The sequence below is a fragment of the Triticum aestivum genome, chromosome 7A, assembly GCF_018294505.1.
Source record: "Triticum aestivum cultivar Chinese Spring chromosome 7A, IWGSC CS RefSeq v2.1, whole genome shotgun sequence".
Taxonomy (NCBI): domain Eukaryota; kingdom Viridiplantae; phylum Streptophyta; class Magnoliopsida; order Poales; family Poaceae; genus Triticum; species Triticum aestivum.
In genome coordinates this window covers 551,993,800-552,017,873 of record NC_057812.1, presented here as the reverse complement: position 1 = coordinate 552,017,873, position 24,074 = coordinate 551,993,800, and the positions used below count along the sequence as shown (strand labels likewise).

Genomic DNA, 24,074 nt, shown 5'->3' with positions numbered 1-24,074 from the left:
CTCTTACTGTGAGTAATCTGACACTTCCATCATAATGTCCCGTCACAAGTTTGAGCAAATAAACGCCACCCCCATATTGTAGTACAGTATCGTAACTCCTTCGCTGTCAGCCTCTTATTTATCGAAACAATACTTAAAAAGCTTTGTGTCTCACTCTCGCTCGTCCATAAAGATGTGATTTTGCTGTCGCGGTCACAGGAACAGATCCTCCTAAAAAATTAGTTAAGCATAAGAAGGAAGCATTCCCACGCAACGAACAAGCAAGTAAACCAACAACCGTCGCCAGCACTAGAAAGGTTAAATTATCAAGGTGTCGCCGGCACCCAGTGACACCAATCATCGGAGCACAATAGAAAGCGACCGTGCAACTCGTTTATTTCTCCGCGCACGCCAACTGCACTCGGTTTACAACGCCATACGTACCGTACCGTACCGTAGCGTGAAGCAAAGCGCTGGTGAATGGTGATGGTCGAGAGCTGTAACGTGCACGCCTCCGACCCACTGTTCCTTCCACCCTTCGCTCGCTAGCTGCTGGGTCGGTACGTCGGCGTCACCCTCACGTCGGTCGGTCGCATGGTGGCCATGGCGCGAGGCGCCCGAGCCGTGCCGTTTCATCCCTTTTCCTTTTTTTCCTTTTGAAGGGCCGAAGTTTCATCATTTTCCGGTGTTTGTTTCCTTCCGCAGCGCCACGCCATGATGTGGCACGGAAAATGGTAGTTTCGTTGTATAAGCTACTAGGGTTACAAAGTCGTACATTTTTGCAAGGTCGTAAAGTCGTACAGTTTCATGTTCTTTACGCAATATGGCATTCGATGATGTGGAATCTCATGCCAATGGTATATTGGGCATATGCCTGTATCCTTTTTTTTCTAAGAAAAACTCCTCATCTATTTATCAACTGTCAAGATAATATAAAGAAAATCAAAAGTAGAAGTAAAAAATTACATTCAGGTTCGTAGACCATCTAATGATGACTACAAACACTGAAGTGAGCTGAAGGCACGCCGCGGTCATTGCCCCTCCCTGGCCGAAGCCAAGCAAGCCTTGTTGTAGTAGATGGTCGGGAAATCGTCATGTTAAAACCCCATAGGACCAGCGCACCAGAATAACAACCAGCGCCAATGAATAGAGTAAATCGGAAGTGTCCAACCTGTAGATACACGAACAAAGACGAACGAAGATCGGTTCCACGTGAATCCATTGAAGACAAACGCCGATCGAATCCCATGAGATCTGCCGAAGACAAACCTCCACACGCCCTCCGATGAAGCTAGAAGCACCACCATGACATAGGCTAGGCGGGAATAAAGTTATTCCATCTTCAGAGAGTCATCATCGCCTCGCCTCTCTAGCAGAACACAAACCCCAACAAAACTAAAAAACACACACATAAAAACGAAGTCCTCTCGCTGGCAAGAACCGAGATCCATCATGCCTTCATGACCCTAAGACCATAGAAGACGTGGTAGACCGGCGGCGCCGGCGGCGGCAGGAGGCACAAGAAACCCTAGGTGGCTGGCTGCCTTGGGTACGAGCGAGCGATCCTCACTAACATGTGGTGTGTGGTTGAGTATGCATGTGTCCCTCTTTCAGAAACGTGAAAAAAGACAAGGGCAAGGTATCTGCAAGTCATTGTTCATTATGTCAACGGACCGATGATGAACACAGGGCATGTGGCAAGCTAATAATACGCATACATGTGCATTGTACAAGCTGATGATACGCATACATGAACGAGGGGATATACTACTAGAACTTAAGAGAAGGAGAAGGTATCTGGAGGTCAGCTTCATGATGCCATGTCCACGCTTTGTACTCTTGAACCTACTCATGGTAGCAGCTAACATGGGGCAACACACCCCCCTCGTTCGAAGTTGACAATTTTTCCGAATATTCTAGGTTGATAATTGGAGGCGGTGGGCATGTTGATGGCGAAAATGTACGAGAGCCTTTTCTTTTTGCAAGAAATCATGAGGGTGTCTTTGATTAGCAGGAAACCATATGATTGAAATGGTATGCTCATCTCAATCCTATATAATTTTAGTTTGCTTGATTGCATCACAGAAAACACAAAAGGATTATCTTAAAAAGATTTGAGTGGATGCTAGAAATCTTATAAAATATATTACAAAGAAATCATTAGGAATTTTTTATATGATTTGATCCCACGAATCAAACAATCAACACAGGAGAAATCATAAAGATTCTAATCCTCCAAAATTTCTATGAAAATCTTTTTGATTTAAAGGAGCCCTGAATGCTGCGGGATTTTGACGGGTGTTGTAATGAGCCTCTAGAATGGTACATATAGGCGGGATTTAATATTTTGCCACACATTTTTTTTTCCACGCAGGTTGGTCCCATTTTTATAGGTATACATTTTTTTTGCCACTACTTTTGTCAGATACTTGATGATTTTTGCTTCTTCCAAAATTGGCACACCCTATGTTATGGTTGTAGAGGCAACAAAAGATTAGGGTCTGTCACTAGTAACACATCCATAATAATGATGAGTAAGGTGCGAGTACGACAATCTTATAGTGAAGGTCATTTTACACTGACAAAAAAATAGCATTTTAATGTTTTTTTCGAATATGTTCAATCGCCTTGGGCGGTGCATGTCTTGGTCGTATGTTAGGAGAGGTGTTGAACCGTTCTAGACTTTCCATGGTGGTGGACGTCGAATTCCCCTTCTCCACTTCGGCCAGAGTCACACGAGTCCACTCAAATACGAGATGGCTGCTCCCCCGATAGGGTCTTCGAGTTATACCACTCTTTTCTTCGAGTACATTTAGGCCTTATACAATGCAAGGTGCTTGGAAAAATAAATTGGGCTTTCCTTAAGTACCGGTGTTTATATGCATAGAGTAGACACTTAATTAGGTGTCTCTTCTGTAGAAATAGACACTGATGCTTCAGAAAAATTCAATTTATTTTTCTAAACACCTCGCTAAGTATCTAGCATTGTACAAGGCTTTAAGTTGAAGATGAATTCACTCCAACCACTTGGTGGTCTAGATGTGGTAGGGGTTGCTATCATTAGCAAAAAAAAATTGCAGAAGATCCATGGTAACAATGATTAGGGCAGTGACCCACTGGGTGGTCTAAATGTGATAGGGGTTGCTATTATTGGTAAAAAAAACACAGATGACAAAAAATCTCTCGTAGCAATGGTTAGGGCAGTGACCCACTGGGTGGTCTAAATGTGATAGGGATTGCTATTATTGGTAAAAAAAAATACAGCTGACAAAAGATCCATGGTAACAATGATCACGACAGTGGCCTACTGTGTGGTCTAAATGTGATAGGGGTTGCTATCATGGGCAAAAAAATACAACTGACAAAAGGTCCATGCTAACAATGATTAGGGCAGTGGCGATAGGTTAAATCTAAGAAGCCACCCCCCATAGTCCATTAGCAACGAGAAATTTGCAGAGGCACGCAGGGGCGCGTGCATGCATTTCGTGGGCCACATTTTTGCCCTTGGTTTCGCACATCGCACACCAACTTCTTGTTTTCCTCAAGTTTTGTTTAATAAGACTGAACAACTTGTGAATAAATCAACTATAATTGCCTACCGCTATAAGTTTCGCTATGCAAATCTTATAGCGAACAAGTAGATGTGCGGGATGTGCGATCCACAAAAGTGCGTGTGCAACCCTGCGTGCTCCAAATCTCCTCACCGTGATGAACCCTTCTCGTCTCTCCACTGTGACGAGCTTTCATAGGCTTTCATCTGGAAAAAATTAAATTTAACAAATTAGGCCTATTTAGTTTTTCCAAAAAAATTGCCATGGAAAAAATATTTTCTTGAACAGAAAAGGCAAAAAAACATAAAACTTACAGTTGCATACCATACTTAACAAAACCGCATCCTCTAATTTATAATTTTGTGATGGTATATTAAAAAAAGTGCAATGTTCTGTAAAACAAAATAAAATTGCCATGCACTGATTTGTACTAGAAAACAGGAAATGATTCGAGGGCAACTTTAACAGAAAGAAAATGTTTATCTAGATCATGGCAAAAAGTATGAAAATGGTTTAAAATAATAATTCACCTAAATTTTCTTCCGTGACTAGCAAGATGCCTTTGCATTGCACGGAATATCAAAATGCAGTTTTTTTACAAAACACCTGTTGTGATTGACCCATGCGGGAGTAACCCCATGTGTTAAAACTAATGATATCTCGAGAAAAGAAGAGATAAGGTGAGGAGTGGGGCGTGGTGGTGATTGGTGGTCGGACTGAGCGGAGGCATGGGGATGAACGACGCCAGCAGCAGCCACCATGCCAGATTGTTTCAGAGGCTTTCTTTTTTAATTGCTCGACAATGAGGTTGCGGGAAATAAGGATAAGCGAGGGAAGGCTTTATTTGTAAATATGAAGAGAGATGCATGTATTTTTATAAAATTGTCATAGTTTGCTTTCTATCTGTTAGATATAAATCGAACGGTCTATATTGCATGATGGCAGCAGGGCTAGTCCTAAGAATTTGGGGGCCCGAGGCGAAACTAAAGCGCGGGGCCCTTAGTATAGACGTCATAATAATAACAATGAAATATGTATATATATATATATATGAAATATCTCAATAGCACTTTAATGATTTCAAAATCAGTATGCGAATCAAATAATTTATACATATTACCTTAAAATTTTCTTCTAACATTTCTCGATGCAAAATCACTTATGATGACGTCGATGTCAATCTCATCCAATAATTTCTTCTCGTTCCATGATGTAGCAATGGAGATATTAGGATAGCAACCAACTTCACTGACATGCTTGAAAATCTGCATACTCTACAGGAAAACATCTTACAATAGAAGCAAAAAAAACTTTGTCGACATTTTGATTAAACTAGCCATTTTCTATAATGTTGCTCTCCATTGCTTAATTTCCTATGATAATGAGCATTTGAAAAATGTCTTCCTGCTTCATCTACACGGTATTCTATCCTCTCTCTCTCTCTCTCTCTCTCTCTCTCTCTCTCTCTCTCTCTCTCTCTCTCTCTCTCTCAGGCCCTTTCTCAACTAAGATGTCTCCTGCTTTATTATCAAGATTATCTTAATTTCTTGGATCGTAAATACCCGGATTACGAATAGGTTATTCATCAACACTAGTAGATTGTGCATGTGCATCCAATGAATTACCTACATCTCGGAGCCACTTACATTGTTATTGGTGTCAACATTTTCTTCTCGCTGATCATATTCTGAAATCCCAATAGTTTACTGATTTTCCTCTATGGCAACCATCTCCAAGTAATCATCTTGGTTTATCAAAGCAGTGGAAGCACCATTATTACTCTTAAGAAATTTATGCATATCTCCGCATTGTGATTGTACCAATTTATCCACGGCCTTCTTACTGTTCCTTTTATCGCTACCCGATGCATACGTCCTGTTGTTTCTGGATACATGATAACACACAAGGCTGAAAACAAAAACAAATGCTGCATCAATTGTTGAACGGTACTGGCTTATGCATCAAGGGACGGCAATATAATATACCTGATGATCGATTTGGTGATGAGCGTTAGTGCGTGTGCCTGCACAAAATTACAGATGGGGATCCCTGGAATTGAAATCAGTGGAGAATTAGATTAGACGTGTCCCTAAGTGCCTATACAGAATTACAGATGGGGGCCTAGGAAGTGAAATCAGCAGCTAATTATGTACGAAATTACCAGGACACAGGAGGGAGGAGGCGGCAGTACCAATACAAATGTCGGGCGTCGGCGGCTTAGGGCTCGAATAGCTGCGCCTGCCTGATTGCCGTGATGGATTTGGAAGGGCTCGCATGGATCGCTCCTTTGTTCACGTGAAGGAAGCGGCCCCCGATCGTGATGGAATAACAAACAAACCGATCGATGGGGTGGGCGATCGGCCTATGCAGCTTTCTGCGCTCGTGTGTCTGTGTGAAACACTAAGCCCAGCGCCCAGCCTTTTCTTTTTTTTCTTGACGTAGGCCCATAGCCGACCAGGCCTAGTTGTTGCATACCTCCTGGGTGGGCCCCCCTGAATTTTGGGGGCCCGGGGCGGCCGCCCCCTGCCCCCTCTCAGGGCCGGCCCTGGATGGCAGACACATCATTATTATTAATTCGGTTTTTTATAAAATCAAATAATCTTACTCAACAGTGCCTTAGAAGTGGGCAAAACTCATCATCACACAGACCCTTCGGCCGAGCTTTGCTAAACTCGGCATTTTTATACGGATTCCAATCTACATGGAGAGGTGGCATCAGTTAATTAGAAATTGAAGGGGGCCACAACTAAAATTAAGGGAGGACACGTAATCCTGTAATGCCCTCGGTGTCAACTTCGTCCATAAGTCTAGAATTATTGCCCTTCGGCCTTGGTCCGAGAATAAGGGCACATACATTGGTTTAGACACCTGTTGTTTATACTAAACCTCCAGATCATCTATAGACAGCCGTAAAAACACCCTTCACAATGGGTTGTCTTTTAGGCTATCTGTGGCATTACAAATTATCAAATTAAGTCGATCAGGTTAAAAATACTCTAAACTTAATCATCTCCGGCTGCCCTGAACACGGCATCCATCAGTCATCCACGACGAAGACGACACCATTATGGCAGTCCGGCACGATGCTCATCCCGGGGACACTAGTGATTGAGATGAACTCGAGAAATTACCCTAGTAGATAGGCACACACACACAGACGCGAACATCCATTGCTCCTGAACGCATAACATGCAAAGTGATGGATCCTTTGATATGTGCAGCCTTCATGTAAGCTAGCTAGATACAGATCGCTATCACTTGATCGACCTACGATTAATTGACGAGCCAGATCCGTACTCGCCGGCTTGCAGAGTTGCGGTGGATCGGTCCATCCAAGCAGCGCGGCAGCCGGCCGGTACGGAGGATTGGAAGGCTAGATACACAGTACTCCCTCCGTTCCGAATTACTTGTCTTAAATTTGTCTAGATACAAAGGTATCTAGCACTAAAATGAGTCTAAATACATCCGTATCTAGACAAATTCAAGACAAGTAATTCGGATACCTTCGCATCTAGACAAATCTAAGACAAATAATTCGGAAAGGAGGGAGTACAATGCTAAAAGTCGTCGGTACCGACCGAAATTGGGCAGAAATCACATATTTGACCTGATGGCGAAATCAAATCACAAACTGACATGCTCTTGAAATTTTTTCACAATGATGACCCTTTCGTGTGGCGCCCAACAGCTAGGCGGCGCATACTACTGCGCAGCGCCTCGGACTGAGGCGTCGCACCTCCTGCCAGCGTGGCATCCCTGGTCCAGTTGCGGCCCCACAGACAGCACTGCAGCGCCTAAGGCTTGGGCGCCACACTGTGTAAAGTGCAGCGCCTATCGCTTGGGCGCTGCACATTGACTTAAGCCCCATCGGGCCAGCCCCTCCCAGACAGTTCTTCCCCCTCTGAGGAAGTTGCTCTCTGTACAGAGAGCGGCGGCGGCGCCCCCTTCGGATCCCCCTCCACACACCTCTCAGATCTGAAGTTTTGAGGCCCGGATTTGATCTCCAATCCCTCCTACTAGGTAAACTCCTCCGTTCCCTTCCTTTTCCTCCGTAAATTCGTTGCAATTTTAGGGATTTGCCCAAGATTAGGTGGTACCTTTGATTTGCTAGGTTTGGATCTTTGTTTGCCCAAGATTAGGTGGAACCTTTGATCCCCCCCCCCCCCACACACACTATATGATTCTTGTTAGTGAAACTTAGATTGTATTTTTTTAGATATATATGAGATGCCTAGTTTTGTAGATAATTATGAGATGTTGAGTTTTGTAGCTATATGTGAGATGTTGAGTTTTTTTAGATATATATTAAATGTTGAGTTTATTTGAAATATGAGATGTTGATTTACTTGAACACATATGACATACTAGATATATATGAGAATTTACAATCATTTATTCATTGTGTGAGAAGGAGATGTTGAGATTTTTGTAGATGAATACATATGAGATGTTTAGATGAACACATATGAAATGTTGAGTGTTTACCGATATTTGAGATGAACTCATATATGTTTATTGTTTGAAATTTGTAAGGATGGTTTGGCTTCTCGACGATGTCTACCACGAAACACCGGGCCTACATGATGCGCGAGAAGGAGATGGTAATAACGAGTAATCTAAATATTTTACAAATTTGCCTTAAGTTGAAATTTACATGCCCTAAGATTTGTCATTACTTGTTTTTTGCAGAAGCTTGAACCTCTGAAGATTCGGTATCACGGGGTCTCTGGTCGTGCCATGCATTACGATGAGCGGTACACACCGTACATCAAGCAGGCAGGACTACTCCCGTGGATTCAGTTGGTCAGTCGGTCCACGTCGAATCTGAACGCTCCACTGGTGTCCGCTCTTGCTGATCGGTGGAGGCCGGAGACGCACAGTTTCCATCTTTGGACTGGGGAGATGATCGTGACGCTCGAGGATGTCTCGTTGATCACCGGTCTTGCTATCGACGGGAGCCTCTCTGTATGAGCACCGATTCTGATGGGTGGCGCGAGCAGATGATTGCTCTTATCGGTATGGCTCCTACCGAGGCTGAGGCTAATGTAGAGGAGGGAGAAGAGAAGAAGAAGAGGGAAAGGAAAGCAGCCGGAGCTGCTTTCACGTGGATTCAAAATAACTTTGCGGCGTGCCCTGCGGATGCCACTGATGATGTGATCCAGACACATGCTCGTGTCTATATGTGGTACGTTGTCTCGAGGACTTTGTTTCCTGACTCCACTGGCAAGAACGCTCCATGGATGTGGCTGAAGGCGTTGACCGTCTTCGATAGCAAATGGAGCTGGGGTTCAGCGACTCTTGCCTACTTGTACCGACAGGTAGTTGGTCTGTTTTGTGATCAACTCATTTCTTCATTACCAATGCAAGCCTTGCTGTCAAGTTAACATTGTTTTTCTTTCATATGCAGCTGGACGATGCGTGTTGCAGGATCACAGATAGTGCGGGCATTGGTGGTAATATGCTTCTACTTTCTGTATGGAGCTGGGAGCGTCTGCCTGTTGGACGCCCGAAGAGCGTCAGGTTTAATCCTTGGTATGAAGATGAAGATGACGAATTACGGCGCCCCACTTGGGCTTACAAGTGGGATGTGGTTTCCGAGATGACGAACGATGTCAATCTCATGTACCAAAAGTACATTGCCGAGTTGGACACGATTACGCCTGAGCAGGTAACGAGGTCATTACTTCAGTCATTTTTCTCATGCTTGCCTGAAAAAAAGTCACCAATTTTCCATTGTTGCCCTATTTCAAAGATGGTATGGCAGCCATATGGCGCCGATGACAGACTTGGGTACACCCGGAGTTTTCCATCAACCCGATGTGCTTGCGGGATAGGGATCTCTGGCTTATGCGGTGCCCACTGATATGCAACTGGGCTGTTGAGTTTCATTTGCCACATCGCGTGTTTCGTCAGTTTGGTCTGTTCCAGCCTCACCCGCCGGAATGGGTGGATACGGACAAAGCACTTCATAGGTAAGAGAGCATGAACGTATTGACTAAGCATCGTCACTCCTTGATTTTGCTAATGTTTGGTTTTGTACCATGCAGGTTGGACAGGAGAAGGCAGCGGAAGATAAAGGACTGGGACAAGCATCATGCTTCGTATGTTACCCGCTTCCAGCTTTGTGTGGAGCAAGCTCGTAGCAGTGCACGCGCCAAGCTTCGTGAGCATAACCCACTTGCTTTTGATAACTACATACGATGGCTTCTTGAAAATACTCGAGTTGAGATATGCCCGCCGGCATATAATGAGGATATTCTTGAAGAACCCGTAAACTTTGAGGATCTATCAAAGGGGAAGTACAACAGAGATGTCAGGGTAGGGCAAGGAGTCCCTGCTGTTCCGGTGATTAACTATGTGGTAAAGTGTTCCTTCTTTACTTTCCCGTTGGCCATATTACACATGTTTGAATGGCTAACGTGTTCATTCTTTCTCATCCGCAGCGCACCGAGATCAAGAAAGCAGCTGATGAGAGCCAGTCTATTCTGGAGGAAATACCGGTTGGAAAAGGCAATGATGATGGTTCACTACGAGCATTCCTCAAGGTACATATCGCATTCACTATGAGAGCCAGTCTATGTTGCGGAGTTTGATATCTTATACACTTGTTCATGTTATAGCGTCAGTCCAAGAAGTTAAGGCGGTTATCGAATCTTCTCGGTTGCCGTGATCCCGAATTTGATGAAGCATCTGCCTCTAGGTCTGGTACACCATCAGACCCCTCATCTCACCATCAGAGGGACGATATGAGTTCCTCACATACTTATCTGCATGATGAGGGTGCGGTCACCCAAGAGGTATGACTAATCCTCTAGATGTGATTCTCACTTGATTACGACGCCGGTCTTCACCATATTGTTTGATTGTGTGATAGGGCCATGAGCTTGATGATGACATGACTTTGGCGGACGCTCAAGTTTGTTCTGCATATATGTTCAAGCCTAGGCAGCTCAGACGCCGGTACACGCCCAACGACTTTGACAACAGGGGCAATCCAAAGGTGGTCGTAGGGACCTCGCGGATGGCTAGCTTGGATGATGAGGCGGAGGCGGAGGAGGAAGTGTGGGAAGAGGAGGCCCGTCCACCCAGGAGGAAGAAGATTGCCTGCAAGCGTGGCACCAGGAACACGCGCGGAAGGCATTAGTGCTTGTGTTTGTTAGTGCTCTTGTAGCCGTTTCATTAGGTTGATGAACTTGTGAGGTTATGTTATATGTTGGTGAACTCTTACTAGTGTGATATTTGTGTTTGTGAACTAGTAGTAATGTTGAATTGTTCTAAATGATGTGATGTTCAAGTTATTAATTATCTTTGTTCAATATGTGCAGTTTACAGTAATTTTAGCGATGTTCAAGCAAGTTATGTGAGTGCTGCATGAGGCCAAAATGGCATCTGTTTCTGCAGTTTGGCAGTTAACAGCACTGCAACGCCCAACACCCAGGCGCTGCACTATACTGTGCAGCGCCCAACGCTTAGGGGACACACCATACAGTGCAGCGCCCGTCTTGTAGGCGCTGCTCAACTGGCCATGGCTATCTAGAGAGCCACAAAAAGCATGCAACACTGACCGTCCACGAAAAATACCAAGTCAGAGTGCAACGCCCAAGAGCCAGGCGCTGCACTGTACTATGTGACACCTATCCCTTGGACGCTGCAGTGTATAGTGCAGCGCCCGTGTTCTGGGCGCTGCACGGCTGTTTACTAGAAAAACAGAGTTCACAACACGTTCATTTCACCGGAACATCACAATACTTACAATGACTGCAACATCACAACAATTTGAACAAACACAAATTTTATGCCGATGAGTTCGTAACTTAAGTCAATTCAAACATTACTACGACATGGTTCACGACACATTCATTACAAATGACAAATGGCAGCTTGCCCTAGAAGATAGTTCACCAACATCTCACATGCCCTCACAAGTTCACTACACATTCATTAGAAGATAGTTGACGACGAGTGCACCAAAGCGAAGTCCCTACTGAGTAGAGCGAGGCCATTTCCCCTTCTTGTCACGTGCCGAGTCCTCCTCTTGCGCCTCGCGAGCCTTTGCAAGCTTTCTTGCCCTCTCCTCCTCACGAGCAAGTTTTGCTTGGCGTGCCTTCTCCTCCTCTCGTTTCTTCCGCTCCATCCTCTCCTTCTGACGACGCTCTTCCTTCAAGCCTCTTCGAAACGATTTTTCGAACCGCCGTTGCCGCCTAAGACAATCTTGGTATTGGTCCTTTTTGACATCTTCTGGCACTTCAAGATCTATCCACGTGAAGTACTTGCATAGAGGAGGCGGTGACTGCATACACCTTTTTGTTAGTGTTGACACACATTTGAGAGTAACATTTTACTTCTCGAGCTTACCTGTGGTTGGTCATAGGCGTTAGTTGGAAGTGCACGATCATAAGCATAGTTCGGGCATACAAAATATCTCCGCCCTTCCCTTCATGATTTCTTTCGGTCGGTAGACACCTTCACCTTGCAAACATCTCCGCACCAACATGGCGGGATATTGACATCTTTCTCCTTCACCTTGTCCAAAGATGCGTCCTCCCACTTGTTCGACATGTCTTCTTGGTTAGCACACGGTGGCCTCGTCATGGAACCGGATGAAGCCATGCCTACAAAACCGAGAATTCTTGGTCAACCCTAACCCCCACTTAACAATAACCACAACCCTAATCATAGCATAACCCTAACACCAACATCAAACACACATAACCATACCAAATTAGCAAAGAAACATAACATGATTCAACACAAATTTCCAAATCCAAGCCAAAACTAGGGTTTCCCCAAAGTAGCAAGATTTGAGCAAATGTGACAATTCCTATGGATGAAAACGAGGGGATCGGAGGAGAATACCTTAAGGGAGGGGTTGGCTTCGAAATCAACGGTCAAGGACTCCGGATCTGAGAAGGATTTGAGAGGGGGAGAGAGGAGGGCATAGGGGAGGCACTGAGCTTCGGGTTTATGTGGGTGTGTGGGTGTGTGGGGTGGGGATGGGTGGGAGCGGGGTGAGTGCAGCGTAATAGATGTCTAGATGTGCAGCGCCTAAGGCCACGACGCCACACTACACAGTGCAGCGCCTTGACCTTAGGCGCTGCACACCTGGACATGCCAGTCCAGAGAACAACAGAACCGTTCCAATAGTTTTTGCACCCGCAAAATTGCTAAGTCAGCGTGCAGCGCCTAAGGCCAAGGCGCTGCACTGTAATGTGTGCAGCGCCCAAGCGATAGGCGCTGCACTTTACACAGTGTGGCGCCCAAGCCTTAGGCGCTGCAGTGCTGTTTGTGGGGCCGCAACTGGACCAGAGATGCCACGCTGGCAGGAGGTGCGACGCCTCAGACCGAGGCGCTGCACAGTAGTGTGCGGCGCCTAGCTGTCGGGCGCCACATGAAAGAATCATCATTATGAAATTTTTTCGAGAGCAAGTCAGTTTGTGATTTGATTTCGCCCTCAGATCAAATATGTGATTTCTGCCCCGAAATTGTAGCGCTACAGACGATCTGTAGTTCTACTGACAGGCCCCCTCTCTCTCTTCGTCCTCTTTTTCCACGTCATAAAAGTCTGACTTGGCGGCAGACAGCTAGGTCATTTCTGTTGTACATGCCCTAAAGAAATGGACGAGACCGTCGCCCCACTCGCCGTCACGTGATGACCCAATGGCCTTCCCGCCCCCTTCCCCCCGGGCCCATCCGTCATACCCCACCTGCGCCTCCCATCCTCTCGACCCCACCAGTTCCCCCCTCTCACCCCTAAAAAGAAAACAGTCCCCCGTCTCAAACACCTACCACTGACACCTCTACCCCACATGTCAAACTTCGATTCCCCACCCTCCTCCCCTCGCGTTAAAAGGAAAGAGGGGAGGAGACCAGAACCCCATCGTCTTCCCCAAGCCGGAGAGAGAGAGAGAGAGAGAGAGAGAGAGAGAGAGAGAGCCTCACCCGCACGCCATTCCCCGTCGTTCCAATCCTCCGCGCGATTAAAAATCCAACGAGCCGCAGTATTCTACTACCTCTGTCCCGGTGTATAAGTCATTCGCGTAGTTCTAGGTCGATAATTTAACTATCTAAATATGTATTATATGTGACAAAAAATATATATTTAGAAACTACATCCGTGTGGAAATCTAGTGGTATATTTTTCATGACATATAACACATATTTAATTCCTCAAATCGATGACCTAGAACTACGCGAATGACTTATACACCCGGACGGAGGGAGTAGTATTCCCCAGCCCGCCCCCTCCGCCCTCACTCCTCCGCGCGCCCTCGCCCTCGCCCCCGCACCAAGGCCGCACTCCAAAGCAACCGCCCGTCGCCATCGCCATCGCCCATCGGCGACCCGCCTTCCCGTGCACGGAACCCTAGCGCGCTATAAGAGCGCCTCCGCACCCATGGCGCCCGCGGCAGCATCCGCATCGGCATCGGCATCGCTCGCCGCCACCGCCACCGCCCCGCACCACGCCCTCGCGCCCCCGCGCGCCTCCGTCTCGGTCGCCGCCGCCGGGAGGAACAGCGGCCTGTCCGTGTCGGTCGGCGTGCGCTCCGTTCCGGGGATTTCTGTGGTTAATTCGCAGCGGAGGAGGATGGTCGCGGCGGCGGCGGCGACCGAGATGGCGCCCGCGGCGAGGGGCGAGGGCGGGGGCAAGCCGTTCGTGGACGAGATGAGGGCCGTCGCCATGCGGCTGCACACCAAGGACCAGGCCAGGGAGGGGGAGAAGGAGCCCCAGGCGCCCCCCGTCGCCAGGTGGGAGCCCACCGTCGAGGGCTACCTGCGCTTCCTCGTCGACAGCAAGCTCGTCTTCCAGACGCTCGAGGACATCGTCGACCGCGCCGCCGTCCCCTGGTGTGAGTGATTGCAAGCCCTCGCTGTTTGTTTGCCTTCCGTGTCTTACTTTTTCACCAGTTAAATTTCTGCGGCCCGTGTGCGACTGCGGTGTGTGGCAGGTGACGATTTCGTGCTACAGTTGATTTGGCCGCAACAGTCTATTCATAGTTATTTTCTTCTAACGCGATAAAATCGAGTGTACAGATAGAGAGCCAGGATTGAGACGGGCAATAGCATTTTTGGCCGGGTTTGTTTTGACTTTTCTGAATCGTTCTGATGCTTGCGAAAGATATGTTGTCCTAATCCTAAATTCCTAATCATGATTTACTAATCCAACCTATGGTATACACAGATTTAAGGGCCGCTGTTATTGCATTTGCTTTCAAGGAAATATATTCTTAATTTATTTAAAACCAGGTATCACACTGAAATTTTTAATAGAACGGTGTTTGTATTTTTGCTATTATAAACTTGTGATGGGATGTGCTTCCAAGACTAGTGGCAGATCGAGAGTTTGCAATGGAGGTTATCTAGTTGAATTCAAGATCCGAGCCACAAAACTGTAATGAAACATAGGTGTTTAGATGTTGCAAAGTGGCATGCTGGATTCTGGCATGAAACTGATGGCAGATCCAATTATATACCTGGGAGGGGATCATGTTTGACCCCTAGATGTCTAAAATGTCCGTGCATGTTTGACCCCTAGTTTGCATTTACATGTTTGACCACAAGTAAATCGAATTATAAGAGCCTTTTAGCATTTATGTGTCGAAAATGTTCTAGAGGAAACACTTCGCTCTACGCTTCACAGTCTGAAGTATTTTGTCAGTAATTTTCAGCATGGCTAAATACTGCTCATATATCAAGCTATCAACTAAAAAGTATTGGGCATTTCCATTTGCATTTACTTGTGATTTGGTATGGTGTATTTGTTTGCTTAACACATAAGTATATAACCTATTGGGATAGTGGTTTTTGCTCTCTTTGACAAACCTGTTGAAAGCTTCTCTGTGCCATCTTATTCGTGCATGGTGGATTCTTCCCATTTAGAATGATTACCGAAGCCATTTTCTGCTGCTTTCTTTCGATGCTTTTCCCAATACTTCTATCTTCGTAAACCAGCGTTCTAAAAGGCTCTAGGCAGTATGAGCCTATGAGGGCAGGGTGTCGCTTAGTGCTTACCCGGGGTTAGGTGGCTGGCAAGGCAAGACAATTTCTGCAGGAGGTGGTACCTTTCACAACACTGTTTGCAGGGCAACCTTCATCTCCTTGTGTCTGAAGGGCTCTTTCTCTTCTAACATATTTCAGTTTTATGTGCTGTTGTTATAATGTTTCCCCAGCTATTGGTTATGGTTTTGTCTGGCGGCTTGGGTGAATTTGTGTTCACGTCGTTTATTATTATTTTTGCAATAGAAATAGTAGCTTGCTAAAAAATAGCAAATAAATGGTTTAAGATTGATACTAGTACCTATTTCAGTTGTAGTTTTAAAACTAAAATTGGTCATTAAATTTGTGTACTTATTGCAAATAAATGGGTTAAGATTGATTGTCTATCTGTTTTGATGATTTTTTTTGTTTCTTTTTCTACTTGAACTTGTGAAATCCATCTTGTTGACATTGACGACACCTTTAACGGCATAGTTCTATCAAGAGTAACACTGTGGTTACTTGGTTAGAACAGCGAAATTTAGCAAAATCGACGGTACATAGTTTTTTCTGTTTACAACAATAAACATCATAATTACTGAAATCTCATAGTGGTATCGTGGATGGTTATATAACCTGTTTCTGCATTTAAGTTCTCTAGGAAGAATCTGGAATGTTTCTTTTATCATTGTTAGATGCTGTGGATTGACAATGTAGTTATTTATGCCTTTCAGATGCGGAGTTTAGGAATACTGGGTTGGAGAGATCCGAGCCACTGAAGAAAGATCTGGAATGGTTCACGGAACAGGGTCACACCATTCCAGAACCAACTGCTGCTGGTACTGCATATGCTTCCTATCTGGAAGAGTTGTCTGAGAAGGATCCCCAAGCATTTATCTGCCACTTCTATAATGTGTACTTTGCTCATACTGCTGGAGGCCGAATGATTGGCAAAAAGGTACGTCTTTGCAGAAATAGTCTTGTACCAGAACGTTCATCTGAGTCAAATAGTGTGTGTTTGAATGGCTCCACATATTGTTGTAAAACATGTGTTTGCTGTTGATGCTGGTTCTTAAATCTCATTCTTCTGGTTGTGCTGATTGAAATTCCAACGTGAGGTACACGTGTGGTATTACTGTGTGTACTTCGTTGATCATATTACATAGTACATACACATCTATTTCTATATCTAGGACTTGTGCTATGTAGATATAACTTTATATTCATTCTATAGCTGTCCATTTCGGTTTGGACCTAGAATCCTGGTTTTTTACTTTTCAAATCATGGCATCGTGCCAGTCTGTAATGTCTGTGTGGTGTGAATGAAAGTTAGTATTTGTTACTCTATGATTTGACATCCTTTAACGGACTAACCATGCCCTCTCTTCATTTCAGGTTGCCGAGAAGATTCTGGACAAGAAAGAGCTGGAGTTCTACAAGTGGGAAGGTACCCTGTCCCAGCTGCTGCAGAATGTCCGCATCACACTAAACCAAGTTGCTTCTGTAAGTCCAAGAGCTTTGATTTCATGCTCTTATTCTTGTCTGCTCGTTTATCCTCACCGATTGGTCTTAACCTGCTTACATTCATTCACCATCAGAGCTGGTCTCGGGAAGAGAAGGACCACTGCCTGGAGGAGACCGAGAAGTCGTTCGCCTACTCAGGAGATCTCCTACGCCAGATATTCACCTGAGCCAAGAACGATCTCCATTATGTTTTACGATAAACATTGTAAATACTAAGCCATGTCTGCGCACCGGGGAGGAACATGCTCCGTCAGGTCTGAACTGCCTTGAAATCAAATTGTCATATCATATACTAATAATCCTTCCATTGCATCTGCCTGGTCTTTGCCTTTTGCTGATCCACACTTTGGCCGTTTGCTCCATGGGTCTTACGTTTCTCTAAGGATGACCTAGAAGGAATTCTGTCATCCTAGCATTGTAGCGTCACGTCATCCTAGCATCGTAACCCTAGCTGTGTGCTGGACTGCAAGCGCCTAGCGCTAGGCGGTGTGGAAGGTGTGGTAGCTAGGGTTTGGTATTGCAAATTCCTGTAGTTGTTATATAGTTTGTCCTTGCAATTTCCTTTTGTGTAGTGGTGAAATCGGAGCTGTAGTGTTGTGGGGTGACATGGCGGCAACGATGCCCTGATAGCCTGTGAAAGATGTTTGGTGCTCGACAATGGCAACCTTGACGGTGTTCCTCTCCTCGGCGACGTGTGTATGTCTTATTGTCTTCATGGGTAGCGAGTGCCCTGTCTTGTAGACGTGTTGTAACGGTTTTCGTTGTGGATGAGCCGCATGAGTGGCTGAAGCAGTGTTTCAGAGATGGTGAGACATTCGTCATTGGTCCATCTACAACACTGGCATGGACGCTAATGTGTTCTGGCTTCGTAATCGCCTGAACAATGAATGCACATCTAGTAGGAAATTGTTTTTATTGACAACACAAAAGAAGGAACTAGCTGTGGAACTGTGAAGATTCAGTTCAGGGTACTACTCAGAAACTGCATTAAAAACATTAGGGAAAAGTCTAAAAAAACCTTGATTTTGTAGTGGAAGTCTGAAATGAACCCTAAACTCCAAATCCCTGAAATTAGCACCCCGTCTTATCTGATCCCGGTTTATCCCGACCTTTTTGCCGAGGAGGCGTTTGTCCCCGTCAGGATTGCACACGTAACAGAGATTAGGGAAAACCGAATAGTTTTGCAGTGGGATAGATGGAGACTTACCGAAGTGGCCGTTCAATCTTTAGTGCTTGCAGGCGTGAGTACCGAGTACGTGTGCTCAATCACTGGCCGTTCAGTCGTCTGCCCTGTGCACGCAAGCTCCATTGTTGCTAGCTAGCTAGCCAAGCCAAATACGTAGGTGTGTGAAGGAACGTGCATGTTTCACCATGTTTCATCGTTAATCAGTAATGGTGTAAAATTTCTCAATCTTGTGTATAGTTCATCTCCTGCTAGACTGATATATCTCGGAACTGGCAAACAAATGGAGTGTAATCGAGAACAGGACCCCGCAGGCGACCCGGGCAGAACCCTAGCCGCCGAGGGAACTACCTCCTACCCAGATCTCCCTCTCCTCACCGCCGTCAGTAGGCGCCGCCGGGCAAAGCCCACACGGTACCGGTGGCGGCGAGGCACTCCGTTTCTTCCCTCTCACGGGGCTACGGTGTTGCGGGGCGCTCTGCCGCGAAGGAGAGTGGTCGCCGTGGGGAGTTGGCGCCGGGAGTTGGTGGCACGCGGTGTGGCATGTGTGGCAGTCGGCACCGACGGATAAAGATGGGCGCCCTTCCACGATTGCGTAGGCGGCGGCGCTGCGGCGACTCCTTGCTGTCTGCCGGAGCTCCATGGGAAGCGTCGTCTCTGACTTGATTTGCTCCGGTTCGTGATGGCTCCGGTCCATGGCGACCGCGGTCATCGTCTCCCGGTGTTGGTTTGACAGCTCTGACGGGTGAGCATTAATGCATGTGTGTGTTAGTCGTGAGTAAAATTGAGGAAGCTAGTTTTAGTTGAAATTAAAGACTTTTTTTAGATAAACATTGGACGCTCGCACACCACGCTGGCCCAACGTGCAACACGCAGTGGCCCTGTGTGACACGCCTTCTTTCCTATACACCTCCATCCCCTACCTCTAGCCTTCATGCACGCGCATCCCCTCCCTTCTCCTCTCGGGCTGCGACCCGGATAGGAGGCACGCTCCCTGGGCGGGACATGGGGATCCACCCCGACAACCCGAAGAAGAAGAAGCTAGGGACGATTTGTTTTTTTCTTGTCTGGATCCAACGGCCGCACGACTCACGTCCAACGGCTTGGGCTCGACCGACCCAAACTTTCGGCCGGCGCGCCGGCGTCTATAAGCGCCCAATTTTTGTAATGAGTTTTTCCTATCATGTCACACGTACAAGTCCAAATGTGTTTTCTATGTATCTTTATTTTTGCAAAAAAAACTTCCGATCACTACCATTTGTGCAAGTGTAGAACAAATCAACACGTTTAGAGCAGCAAGCAAAGAAGTGGTATGGTGTGCTTGTGCGTAAAAACACCAGCAACGTTTGTACAGACCACGTCGTTCAGACCAGCTGGCCTTGCTTCCCCCCCCCCCCCCCCCCCCCCTACCTAATCCCAGCGGAGACAAACACCTTCTCAGCCAAGAAGGGTCGGGATAGACCGGGATTATGTAAGACAGGGTGCTAATTTCAAAAATTTGGAGTTTAGGGTTCATTTTAGACTTCAACTACGAAGTCAAGGTTTTTTTCAGACTTTTGCCGAAACATTAACGTGCGCAGAAGGGGTGACTGCTCGCCTATGCCACGTCGCAATTTACTATCGCTCAATTAACACCTCCCCGGGTAAACTCTCGATGACTTTTTCCTTGCTTCGTCCAGAAGAGAGCCGCAGCCGCCTCGAGCAATGGAGTCTGACTCCTCTTTTTCTCTCTGTACGCAACCTCTCCTTTCCTCTTCTCCTAGGGTTGCGCCGCCGCCGCAGCCCATGCCAGCTACTCCGACGCCATCCACCGGAGAAAGCGTCCTCCCCAGGTCCGCTTCTCCCCCAAACCATCTCATCTTCTTATTCCACCCGGCCGCCATGATTGTTGCAGAGGAGGAGGAAGGGGATGGCAAAATCTCGGGAGAGAAAAAAACCGGCAAGCAAGCGAGAAGGATGTCATGGTAGATGTATGTTGACGAGCCGCTGCTCTGCGACATCGACGGCCAGCGCCTCACCGCCGCCCCATCCTCGGCCACGACGGCACTGCCTGGGCACAGTCCGAGCCCTTCCTCGAGGTCCTCCTTCGTTAAATTATCTACATCTACTCCTCCCATTGATACTCCTTGTTCTGTTTTACTTAGTTTACCTGGTCAATCTATGTTTGACTTGACTGAAATCTCGCTTGTCCGGGTGGTTGCGAGCCTGATGCGTTGGTGAATTCATTTTTTACTTGCTTGTTGTAATCGTACTCTAGGATGCACAAATTACCCGTGTAGTTGGTTGGTTGTATAGGAACGCTGCTGGTTGGAGGGGTGGGGGGGGGGGCTAGATTTCAAGTAGATATGTGGTTACTTATGTTGAGAATTTTGTTATAAGCATCTGTAACTTACTAATGGAAGCACATTGCAGGGTGATATCTATGTGGCCATACAGATGAAAGTTGATTTTCCAGCTAGCCCAAAAAAATACAATTACCAAAATTTAGAAGTATTGATCTAATGGTACAAGTAATTCCTATAGAGACATGGCTTGGATCATCAGATTGCAGGGAGCATAAAGTTTGTTTGTGTTGTTACTATTTCAAACTGTATTAAACAGTGGCTACATAATTTTTAGTGAATGAATGGGGAAGGAAGATCCACTGCTCGATACTCCTTTTTGCGACTCCATTAGTTGTATGTTCAGTTGGCAGACTTTTGCTCTTTTATGTTACACATCATTCTTGTTTTTTTTTCTTTTCGAAGATTATATTGCATCAGTCTTATGACTTATGATCAGTGTGTTTCTACATTCAACAGGTCAAACCTGAAGAACTTACTGCAGTAATAAATGACTTCGATGAACCACACACTTTGGCACCAACTGGATTATTCCTTGGTGGTACAAAGTCGCCATGAAGGCAGCCAACACAGGCGACCTCCCTCTCTCTCGCTTCCTCTCCCATGTAACCCGCCACCACTAGCGACATCACGCTCAAGGCCGTCTTCGAGGACATCGGCAAGTTCTACCTCATCATGGAGCTCTGCAACGGCGGCCGCTTGCTGGACGAGATGGCCAGGTATGTTACCTTCTCTGAGTTGCATGCCACATTTGTGATCAAGGATCTCACGTCAGTGGTGAAGTACTGCCACGAAATGGGCGTCATCCACAGGGACAATAAGCCGGAATATATTTTGCTCACCGGAAACAGGGAAGATGAAACTAGCAGATTTTGGATAGGCAGCATGAGTCACTAACGGTATTTTTTTGCTAATATCTTAAGCTTTCTTCACACATCATGTAGAATTTTATATGGAGCCATCTTGGTACAGTTATCTTCTTCGTAATAGTAAAGGCCAAAGACAAATTTCCATGTCTTGGTGCATTTTAATTTCAGGTACCACTACAATGTTGCAAATGATAGATTATATTCTTATAAGCTTATTTTCCTCAAAAGTTTGATCTTTAATAATGGATGCTTCCTTCACTTTGACTTTCAAAGTATAATAAACAAGAACACCAAAAGGCCACGAATGTGTAACGATCTTTGATTGTTCCTGTTTCTCTTGTTGCTTTGCATCCGATTTATTTTTTAGGAGAATAATTCAAACAACCCTTGCCAATGAAGCAGCATGGGCTGGAGAAATAGCGCTAAAACTTCATTAAGTCGAAGTAGGCAGTATCCTTTCTGAATGGCCTTCTTTCTTCCTCATATGTCAACTGCAAACAAACATGCTTCTGCTGATGCTTAGAAGAAGCCAAGGAGTATGTGTCCAGAACCTCTTTTATATTACCAAGCAATACATATTTTCTGAATGCACATGATAGAACTGAAAGGATTTTTGTTATCTTGCATGATGCCCTGTTGGTCTGATACTGAAAAATTCTGATGTATAGGTTTTTCTCAATGACGGTTCTGACTTAGATAATTTATTAGAAGAAAGAGCAGAAAAAATTGAGAGGATGCTGAAATGACTCAAATAGAACTACTAGATCTCCATGCTAGCAAGCTAAGTATGTTCGAGGAAATAATACGATGCAGTAAATTTTCTTGTGATCGTGGGGATTGTTTACAGAATTAGCAATTTTGATTCGCTTCATTGCAAAAATGATACCATTTAGATTTTAGAAGTAGAAATAAATCGACTGTAAGTCCAACATTTGACCATAGAAGGTTTCATAATCTTCAGTAATTAGTATGGTATTATAACATCTAGAATTGATGGTTTTACATAGTTGGTCGGGATTACTGTTGCTATGGGTCTCATGTTTCAATCAGAATACACTTCATTTAGCAAGCACAAAGCGGCTGTGAGCACGCCACCGGCGTTGGGTCGATGGTGTCATGCAGCGAGGTAAGCAACGACACCTCCTCTTCCATCATTTTTTTCACCATCTCCAATTGAGGAGCTTTATTAGATTTGCTTGGGTTTGTATGAAAGGTTGACTAAAATTTTGAAGGACGTCCCATATACTATAGTGCTTATATGTTTGTCTTAAATTCTTATGGCTTGATCTCTGCCCATAGGAATTTGACTACTTGCTTTGTTGTCTCTTAAAATGGATAATGGATAATACAAATTTGGTGACTAAGCTTGGCGACTAAACTTGGCAACAAGCTCCCCGTCTATATTCTCGTGTACTTCTTGCTGCATGTATCCCCCGTCTCTATTCTTAGGAGACATGCTGAAGAGTATCTTCCTCTCGTTGCTTCGCAGGGCATGTCAAGAACTGGCAGCCAAGGATCTCCATGGAACTGAGTGGCATTTCTTGGTGATATTACAATTTGAGCATTCGGTTTGAAGCCCCTTTAAATTTTTAGTCGTTGTGTTCTTATTGTTTTGGTGTAGCACTTCATGTCACAGTTGAATGATGAATTCATTACTTCATGAGTATGTGTGGCCTCTCTCCCTCTGTCTGATTCTATATCATGCCTTCCAATGTTTTGTGTTTCAGATGCCCTAATCTCCTTGTATTTGAATGTCATTTATTAGCTCTTTTGAAATTTATAGTGCAACTTCTTACTTAAATGCCATGTCCATGTGTTACCAAAGATAGAAAGAAGAAATTGGAATGGGCGACTGCCAACCTGGCACCGCCTAGCTTCCTCTCAGGAGGCGCCACAAGGTGGCGCCCCAACCCCTAGTATACTGAAAAGTGGCCGAACTTGTGGAAGGGAGACACAGGCCTGGAAGCGTTGGCATCTCAAACTAAAACGCATACAACCAACCTATTATGTTTTTGGAAAAGGATGAATAGATGACTAATCAGCAGCCTTTAGCTTCCTAGGCTAAATGGCTACTCTAAGTTTGCAATATCATTAGCTCCTTTGCTGATTATACTCCGAACCTGGAATGGTGCAATTTAAAGTATGTTAGTAGCCCCAATTTATAAGCAGGCCTACTCAACTGCACATGAGACTAAAAAGTATGAGTAATAGTCTACTATTAGGTTTAGTCTTCGCTGATCAAGGGCGACTCAAGTGTTTCTTTTATCCTTTTTGCTTGCAGAGAAAGGCGCCAACAAAAGTGTGGATTTGAAACCCTGTTTTCAAGTTTGAAATTTCTGAACCGTACCGACTATAAACTAGAATTTGCAGGGGGCAAATGTAGAAATGATGTAACTAGCATCACAGGAACCAGAAAAACACCCCAGAGAGCTCCCTGCAGGGAAAAGAGATGATGGGAATTAGAAACACAATGATCATCATCACAGGGAGCTCTGATCTCGTTTTCTGGACCTGAACCCTGCAGGATAGCTTGGCACTGATCTCGTTTCTTCCTTAAGTTGCAAAACTAGTTAAACGCTTGTTTCAGCGATGGCCTGTAATAAGTTTCTGTCCGCTACTTTGCCTGCTTTTTTACAAAAAAGTTGGGGCTGGG

General features: G+C 45.4%; 1 protein-coding gene across 1 annotated transcript; it reads left to right on the top strand.

Moving 5' to 3' along the window:
* The first annotated feature begins 13,427 nt into the window (after positions 1–13,427).
* Positions 13,428–17,339, top strand: LOC123148165 (heme oxygenase 1, chloroplastic). The gene is made up of 5 exons (XM_044567529.1): positions 13,428–13,534; positions 13,752–14,377; positions 16,238–16,461; positions 16,899–17,006; positions 17,102–17,339. The coding sequence occupies exons 2-5, from the start codon at positions 13,924–13,926 to the stop codon at positions 17,192–17,194; spliced, it is 879 nt and encodes a 292-aa protein (XP_044423464.1). The 5' UTR covers positions 13,428–13,534; positions 13,752–13,923; the 3' UTR covers positions 17,195–17,339.
* The last annotated feature ends 6,735 nt before the right edge of the window (positions 17,340–24,074 follow it).